The sequence below is a fragment of the Cannabis sativa genome, chromosome 7, assembly GCF_029168945.1.
Source record: "Cannabis sativa cultivar Pink pepper isolate KNU-18-1 chromosome 7, ASM2916894v1, whole genome shotgun sequence".
Taxonomy (NCBI): Eukaryota; Viridiplantae; Streptophyta; class Magnoliopsida; order Rosales; family Cannabaceae; genus Cannabis; species Cannabis sativa.
The window spans coordinates 61,382,284-61,391,959 of NC_083607.1; the positions used below are offsets into that span (position 1 = coordinate 61,382,284).

Consider the following 9,676-nt stretch of genomic DNA (forward strand, 5'->3'; position numbering starts at 1 on the left):
AATCTTGAGTACACAATTATAGCTAAATTATTAGCCCCATGCGTGCACAAAAATTACCTAAGTTTATTAAGTAGTTAATAATCACCAACAAGTAACACTATCAACAAATTTAATTAGTTGGCATATTAATGTTATATTAATGTTAGTTAATATGTCATTTTTATTGTTATAAGTTTTTGTTAAACACAATTCTCAGTTGTCAAAGTAATAATTACAAAGGAAATTTACTTTAACACATCAAATTTCTGACTAAAAGTAATAAAGTTGTGGCTAAAATATATATATATATATTAAACTTATTTTGTCATTAAAAGTTTCATAATTAGTTATAAAAATTACAATTTATAAATGACTAATATTAAAGAGCACTAATAGTGTTTATATATTATCGATAAAAAATAAAATAATAAATAATAAATATTTTAATTTAATAATTATTATAAAAAACTATTCACAAAGCTCCACCAAGTTAATGATGTTGGACACTAATGCATAATAATAATGCTCCATATCCAAGAGTTATAATATTGATATGAATAACATGTATTAATTAAGGGCACATTTAGTAATATTTTTTTAATTAGTTTTTTATTTTTAAAATTAGAAAAGTAAAATATTTTCTAAAACTATATTCTAGAAAACTGTTTTACTTTTTATTTTTTTTTAATTGAGAATCAAAATTTGGAAAAAAAAAAAGGTTGCTTTCAATTTTTTTTAAATAGTTTTTTTTTTCTAAATCAATATGTTGGACTCCGACCACAACTTAGACCTTGGAACCCGAACCCTAACCCCAACTCCAACCCTGACCTGACCTCAACTTGGATCCCGAACCTGGATCCTGAACCGAATCCCGACTTCGAATTCTGGCCCTAGACCTAGACTCGGACCCATACCCGGACCCGAACCAGCACCTGACCTTGAATCTCAAATTAGACCCAGACTTGGGTCTGGACCTAGACCACAGACCCAACCCTGACTGGACCCTAGATCCTAACCCTGACTCGAACCCAAACCCCAGACCTAGACCCGAACTTGGACTTGAATCCGACTCTAGACCTTGGCCACGATCTCGATGCTTGACCTGGACCCGAGCCCGAACTTAGACCTTGGACTCGGATCCGGACCCAGACCCGAACTCGAACTTAGACCTAAGACCCGGACCCCAGCCCCGACTGGCGCCGAACCTCGAACCTGGTTCCAGAACCCCAGACCAAAACCCAAACCTTAGACCTTGACCCTAGACCTCGACCCGAACCCGGACTGATGTCGGACCTGACCCCAGACTCCAACCGAGGTCCGACTTCGAACCCAGACTCTGGCCTAGGACCTTGGCCACAGTCCCAACCCTGGACCCTAGCCCAGGCGTAGGACTCGAATCTGGACTCGACTTAAAATCAACAAATAAAAATAAAAGAGAATTAATCCATACACTCATAGACCATTTGACTTTGATAACAACTAACATATGATATATTACTATTAACACACTACTCGTTAGGGTAATTGAACTAGTATATAAACCATATAATATGCATTGTATATGCATTATATAAATTATTAGTGAGTGTTTGTTTACATATCTTCTTCTTCTTCAATAATATATATAAAAATTATGGGTACCCAAATGATGAAATTAACTATGGTGGTATTGATCATATTGTTACATAATCATAATTATTATGGTGTTAATGGTGATCCCCATGATGAAGTACATGGTCTTTTCATATTTGGTGATTCTTTATCTGATAGTGGAAACAACAACAATCTTTTAACAATGGCTAAAGCTAATTACAAACCTTATGGGATTGATTTTCCTAATGCTATTACTCCAACAGGAAGGTTTACTAATGGTCGAACTGTGGTTGATGTACTTGGTATGTATATAATTAATATTATGTTAATATATACAAATATATTTATAATAAGTTGAAAAATATCATTTTTGTTTTTATTCTATAGGGACCTCTCTTTATTTATTTTTAGCATTTAGAGAAATTATAAGTATTAATTTTTTTTTATGTATAATTAATACATTTCAATATATTTTTTTAGGACAATTTTAGTTAAATTTTATTTTCAATATATTACTAAACCATGTATACTTAGTATATTTAATAAATTAAGATAATTAAATTTAATTGTTACAATTTAGCTTTATTAATAATTGAAAACATAATTTAAAACTTTCAATATAATTCATAGCCAACCAAATAGTTATTGTATCAATATTTATTTTTTTTAAATGTAATAGTACAATATTTATTCTTACTTTTTTTTTTTAAAAAAAAAATAATTGCAAGATAATAATTATAAGTAAACATAAACTTGAAAAAAAATCTAAATATGCATACAAAATTACCTCTTCCTTTTTACATTTGAAATTTATAAATATATATATTATTAAAAATAAAATATAAAATATTCACAAAAAATATCATTTATACTCACATGTGGTCATATATGATCTCTCATAAATTAGATTATATAAAATAAGATATCATAAATAATTACAACTTAAACGACCATAAAAGAAATTAGACTGAAAAAATTCTCCCTGATATCAAAATAGATAGAGGGTGCTTCAGTGAACCTTTTTTAGAGAGTACATGTTAGAATCTTTCAATTCTATCTATCTATCTATCTATAGATACACAAGAGTGTTTCTACAATGCACCCTTAAAAGAGATGTATGATGCACTCTTTGCTTGTTTCGATATCTAGAAAAAAATTTAGCCCATTTTTTTTTTCATATTCGTATATGCTATAGTTAATTATTTAAGATATTTTATAAAATTTTGAAAAATTCGAAATAATTTACAATATAGAAAGCAGTGTTCAAACAGTCTATTTCACACGTATATAAAATAAAATAGTCGTACAACACACTGTTTTGAACCATGTTTTCAACATGTTAAATTCTTCTGAATAATTTCTTAAAATTTTGCAAGATGTCTTAATAAATAACTACAACGTACATGACTATGATAAAAAATTTAAATAAAAATTATTTTGGAAACCAAAACAGATAAAAATATATTAGTACATCCTTGTTTAGTGAATGCATTAACTAATATAATTTTTTTTATATATTTTTATATTGCTATATTATTATAAAAGGTCAACTTTTAGGCTTGGATCACTACATACCACCATTTGCTAATACTACTGGTTATAACATAACCCATGGTGTAAATTATGCATCTGGATCAGCAGGAATTCTCCAAGAAACTGGCAAAATTTTGCTACATTAATTATATTATGATAATTATATTAAGAGTGAATAATATTATTTCAAATTTGTATTTTGTAAAAGTTATTAATTAGATTTTTTATTTTATTAAATAATATAAAAGATCTTGTATTTTTTAAACTAGTACAAATAGTACCCTAAACTAAATTTTTGATATATTTTTTTAATAAAATCAATTTGAAGATAATTTTTAGCTTGAACAATTGAAAAAAACGTAATCAGTTTTGTCATAACACATTTATATCGGGTTATTATAAAGTTTTATTTTGACAAAAAATCAGCTCATTGTACCATTTAGTACTATTTTGAAAAATACACTGTCTAATTTGTCATTTTACAAAATAAAGGATCCAATCGATAATTTTTATAAAATACAATATTTAAAATTATATTTATCCTAATATTAATAAATTTAAAATTAAATTTTCATTGTTCATTTCATAAAATAACACCAACTTTTGTTTTTTTTTTGTTTTTTTTTTTTTGCAGGGTGATTGTATTAGCTTGGAGAAACAAATAGACAACCACCAAATTACAATCTCAAAAATAAAAAATAAATACAACCATAAATTTACAATTTCACAAATAAATTATCACTTAAAGATGAAGTGCATATATCATATTACCATAGGAAATAATGACTATATTTTAAACTATTTACTGCCTAAAATTTATAATACAAGTAGTCTTTATACACCTCAACAATATGCTAAGCTTCTCATCCAAAAATATGAATATCAAATTTTGGTAAGGTTTTTTTTTTTTCAAACTTTCATTGCATTATTTATATTTATCTTTATTCTTTTTATGTACACTTGACTAAACTAAATGTTTTAAATATAGGTTCCTATACTACTTTAGTTTAATTTCGACCGAAATGTTTAATTTTTATTGTAATTTAATTTTGGAAAATTACTTTATATATTATTTTTTAACTTTTTTTTTTAAAAAAAAAAATTTACGGTTTGAGTTTCTCAGATGGTTTCTCCAGTAGTTTCTATGTAGATTGCTATACAGATTTTGGTTACGATTTAAATTGCTCAGTTAGTTATAATAGAGATTTTTATGTAGAATTCCGTATATATATATATAAAAACTATTTTAAAGTGAAAAATAAAAAAAGGCCCTTTAATTTTTTGTTTTTCACTTATTAACTATACTAGTCAGATAGTACGTGCTTCGCACGTGAGTGGCTCCTAAAACTATTTAGGTATAACTATTTTAAGAAATAATTAATATTTTGTCTCTTGAACTTACAACATTATATAATTGTATCATTTAAAATGTATATCATGTTGAAAAAATTTCGTAAACTCTTCTATTTAGAGATATAATATTTTTGTTAATTATTATTCTTTTTTATCATTTAAAAGTTGATGTGGCATTATTAATTAGTATTTTTTTTTCTCGAGATCTTATCTACTTCTAAAGCATGACTCCTCTTAAAAAAAATTAAAAATTAAATAATTTTTCATATTTTTTATTTTAAAAAAATTCGTACCTAAAATGTATTTTTGATCAATAAATATATTATTCTTGATTTAGATGAAAAATTTGTATCATCATTTTTTTTTTATACTTAATTGAAAAAATTCGATAAGTAATATATAGATATGAGTTAGTAAAATTGAAGAAGTTTGAATCTAATTGTTAAGTAAAAATAAAATTTTAGGAAAAAAAATTAAATGTTCTTAGAAATATTTTTGAATTTTCAATACTACTAATAATAAATAAAAATTAACACAAAATTAATATTAAAAAAATTATAATAAAAATAGGCATAAGTAAACAGATTATTTGAATCTTGTTTCTCGCATGTTAAATTATTTTGAATTTATTGAAAATTTGCAAGATGTTTTAAAAAAACTACAATGTACATTGTCATATAAAATAATTAAGATTAATACTATCTGGATATCGAAAATACGAAAGGAGTGTTTGGTACACTTAATTTTAGAGAGTAAAACATAGAATTTCCCAAATTAATTATAGTGTTGTTTTGTTATTATCTTTCATTATCTATATTTAATTTATTATAACTTTTTTTTTTTTTTTTGAAACATATTATAACTTTTTTGAGTTGTATGTTTATTTATTTTTTTCATAAATTTATTTTTCAGCTTTAATTATAAATTTAATAGAATGAGAATATAATGTTATAATTTTTTATTTAAGTAACAATTATTTATCAATAATAGTATTATTATAGTAGAAAAATAATCACATGATAAACTTTATTTTATGCTGTTAAAAAAAAATTAAATATGTTTTATGTATTTTTTATAAATTGATTATTTAGTAAAAATTCTTTAGTATATAATATATATGATGAGAGAGAATAACACTAACTCCTCAAAATAGTTAAGGGGTTTTTTTGTAAATACACTATGAAAAGCCCAAAAACTATTCTCTCTTTTATAAGGTTTATAGATATATTATTTTTTGCTGTCAAAATAAAAAATTTGTTAAATATATATACTATTTTGCTTATATTTATTTATTTTTAGTTAATTAATTAATAATTGATAATTAATTACAGAGATTGTACAACAATAATGCAAGGAAGGTTGTTCTAGCTGGAATTGGACAAATTGGAACTTCTCCAGCAATTATTGATTTATATGGAAAAAAGACTGGTGTTGACAAAGTGAACAATCTAATTCAAATCTTCAACAAAAAACTGAAATCACTTGTTTATAAACTTAATACCAAATTTAGTGATGCTAAGTTCATTTTTGTCAACACTTTTCAAATGCATTCTAGTGATGATCTTTCTTCTCTTGGTAAATATCTCTACTCTTACTCTTTTTTCCTTAATAACAAATTTAAGATAGGGTTCTATTTATTTATTTATTAGGGTAAAATTTATTTTCAATATTTATATGATGGTCAACATAAACTTAAAATGTTTCAAGAATATACTTATATAATATTATATAGGTTAATTTGGATTTTTACTTCCTAATGTACTAAATCATACCCTCTAAATTTTTTAGGTCATAAAAAATTCTCCTCGAACTATTAAGGTTGATGGATTTAAGGATTTTTGTCCAATTTTATTAAAGAAAGTCTGACGAGGATGAAAATTTAGGGGGCATAATTCTGTACATGTTTAAGTTTAGGGGACATGATTTTGTAAATATCAAAGTTTGGGGGCATGATTTAGTATATGGACAATCTACATATTAGCAAAATTGAATGAAATTAAAAAAAGTTCTTAAAATCCAACAATCTCAATAGTTCAAGGGAAATTTTTAACGACCTCAAAAGTTCAGAGAGCATGATTTAGTATATGTCAAAATCCAACAATCTCAATAATATGATATATATTATACTTCCGGTTTGTTTTCAATTTTTTTTAATAATTTATGATACTGAGTTTGAAATAGTACATTACATATGTAATTAAATATTTAAATTTTATTTTCTATAAAATATATTATTAAAAAATTTCTAAAAATAAGTGAATGCATATTATATATAATTACAATGTTCACACTTATAAAAATATTTCAATTATAATTTCTCAAAGGGTTAAAAATAGATATTCTTACTAATAAGGACAAACCCTTACTATAAAATATTTCTTATATGTGTAATTGTAACCACGTATTAAAATGTTTATATTTTAAAGTTCGGTTAATATTTTATTTTTCAGGATTCACTAATTTTAATGAAACTTGTTGTCCAACAACATCGATTGGTTTCTGTATCCCTTCAAGCACTACATGTAAGAACAGAACCTCATACGTATTTTGGGATAAAGTTCATCCATCTGAAACTCTAAATAAATATACTGCGACCAGATCTTATACTTCTCTTCATGCTTCAGACAATTATCCTATTGATATCAAGCAACTGGCTCAGCTACGACTTTAAAATATATCCAAGAAATGCTATAGGGTTTCTATATTGCTATATTTTAGCATATAATTTTTTAAAATATAATATCTATATAATAGTGTTGTAATATAAATATATGCATAATACAAAATATACAATACCATGTAAAAATATATTATAAATGGATAAATTTATCATATTTATCTATACTCATGCCATCAATAAAAAAGAGAATAATTATCTATTTTTTGCCTTTTTAAATTTTTGAAACTTGATGATTTTGCTCCCTAAAATATATAACTTGTTAAAAATTCTTTTGAAGTTTTACATTTATAGAAATTTAGTCAATTATTTCATTTAAATGTTGACGTACATTTGTAAATTAGCAATTTTATCTTCTAAACTTTAACAATTATCAATTTGTACCTCCTCAAAATAAAAATGAGAAAGATTCATATTTTCTTTTGTATATCTTAAAAAATTAATTTATACCTTAAAAAATCATTTTGAATGATTATCAAAATTAAAAAAGAAATTAAAATTTTCAAACTAATTAAGCGATTAAAAAAATTAATTATCTTTTATCAAAAAACTTGTTTAGATATAAAAAAAAATATATTAAAAAGCCATCCCCCACAAGAAAAAAAATTGAATATTTTCCCACTATAAAAAATAATTCGTAGAATAACAATATCAAACAAGAAGAGGTGGTGCATCTCCAATATAAGAATAAGATTAATAAGATTTGTCGAGTTTTTATATGAAAAGATTTAACTAATTTTGATGAACAGGAAAAATGTTGCTTGGAAAGATGTGTGTAAGAGTAAGAAAAATAGTGGCCTTGATATCCAAGATGTGGAAACTTGGAACTTAGTGGCTCTTGAGAACTACTCTTGGGCTATTGAAAATAATAAGAATTTGTGGGTGAAGTGGATTCACTCAATTTAGCTCTACCATACTGTGACAGTCAGTAGTCCCGTGATCCGTAAGGGGAAATACCGGGTAAGCTGTGCAATCCCACACCGCCTGGGGCAGGTCAAGTGGGATGATTCGGAGACTGTGTAGGTATGAGACTACACAGTTGAAGAGAGCTTAAATGGATTGATTGGTACTACCTATATCAACAAGGTGCATCTTGTTTTTCGGTAGCCCATCACGAAAGAACTCCACAATTAAGTGAGCTTGACTAGGGAGTAATTTTAGGATGGGTGACCTCCTGGGAAGTTTTCCTAGGAAGCGTGTGAGTGAGGACAAAGCATGCTGGAAACACTCGTGTTGGTCTGTAGGGTCAGTCATCAGTCCATGAACCAGCCAGAGTGACGTACTCGTGTATAAGAGCCATTCATTCTGTGGGTGTAAGGATCCAAAGAAGACTTGAAGCGGGGACGTTACAAATACTCCATGGTGGGATAATGAGGTTCTCAGCACAATTAGCTGGTCTTGGAAGAAAATTGTTTAGGTTAAAAATTCGCTTAAAGCTTGTTTTAGTTCAGCAAAATCTTTTGCTAGCAAAATATAGCATTCACCATGTCTATGTATAACAAACTAACAAGTCTAAACCATCAATATAAGGTGTTAACTTTGCTTTTAAATGGAGTTTAAGCCCTCTTTCATTCTTTGGTTAGCTTGTTTGGATATATTGAATGTTAGAGTGAGCCTTCATCATACTTTGGTGTGAAAATGATTATGAATTCCCAATGTGTTGTTTGTGAAAAATCATAGGGAGGATGTTTCCCATTTGTTCTTTGAGTAGAATGTGTCTTGATCAAAATCAAAGCTTGGTTGAGTTAGAGGACTCGAGAAACAAATGTGCATCGATTGTTGAGATGGTTGAGGCAAGGCGAGGCCACGGTCTATCCAAATTTTGGCGGGTTTGGAATGAGGCCGGCCGTTTGGGACTTAAAAGTGCCTAGAGTTGATTGTATAGTGAATTAAGTAAAGAGAGATGTCTTAGCTCAAATTGATTTTTGTTATTGTGAATGATATAGATGATAAGTTAGTTTCATACTTTACTTTGCAATGATAAAAATATGGCAATTATGAATTAGAACACAATATTAAAAATTAATTTAAATATATATCACAAGTCATATTTATAATTTAATGGGATGATGTCACTATAATTTTTTTTTTTAGTTACAACAAAACTTGTGGCTAAAAATGAAAAAGTTATGATTAATTTTAAATTATTATTCCTACATTGTGACTAAAAAGTCTGTGACTAAAAGTATATTAGTCCCAAAAATCACAATTTGTTGTGACTAAAACTAAATTAGTGACAATTTGTATCTAAATACTTTATTTAATCACAAGTAATTTTTTTTATTATGACTAAAAGTCACATTTAGTCAGATTTTTTTTTTTATTGTAACTAAAAGATTGTCACTAAAAATAGCATTTTCGTAGTGTGTAAGGAGGGTTTCTTGAGTGCAACACAAGAATATTGATTATATAGTTACCCACCTTATTTCTATCTCAATATATTATTAGTCTCAAAATGAAGGAAAGTTGTAGTTAATTTGAGGCTAGCTAAACTACATTATTAATTAAGTCTAGATTAAATTAATTGCAGTTCAATTTATT

The 9,676-nt window shown here is 26.3% G+C and overlaps 1 protein-coding gene across 1 annotated transcript; it reads left to right on the forward strand.

Annotated features, from left to right (window-relative positions):
- The first annotated feature begins 1,537 nt into the window (after positions 1-1,537).
- LOC115697566 (GDSL esterase/lipase At1g29660) lies at positions 1,538-7,337 on the forward strand. The gene is made up of 5 exons (XM_061101637.1): positions 1,538-1,874; positions 3,118-3,241; positions 3,739-3,997; positions 5,790-6,033; positions 6,909-7,337. Exons 1-5 carry the CDS (start codon positions 1,613-1,615, stop codon positions 7,127-7,129), a joined length of 1,110 nt encoding a protein of 369 aa, XP_060957620.1. The 5' UTR covers positions 1,538-1,612; the 3' UTR covers positions 7,130-7,337.
- The last annotated feature ends 2,339 nt before the right edge of the window (positions 7,338-9,676 follow it).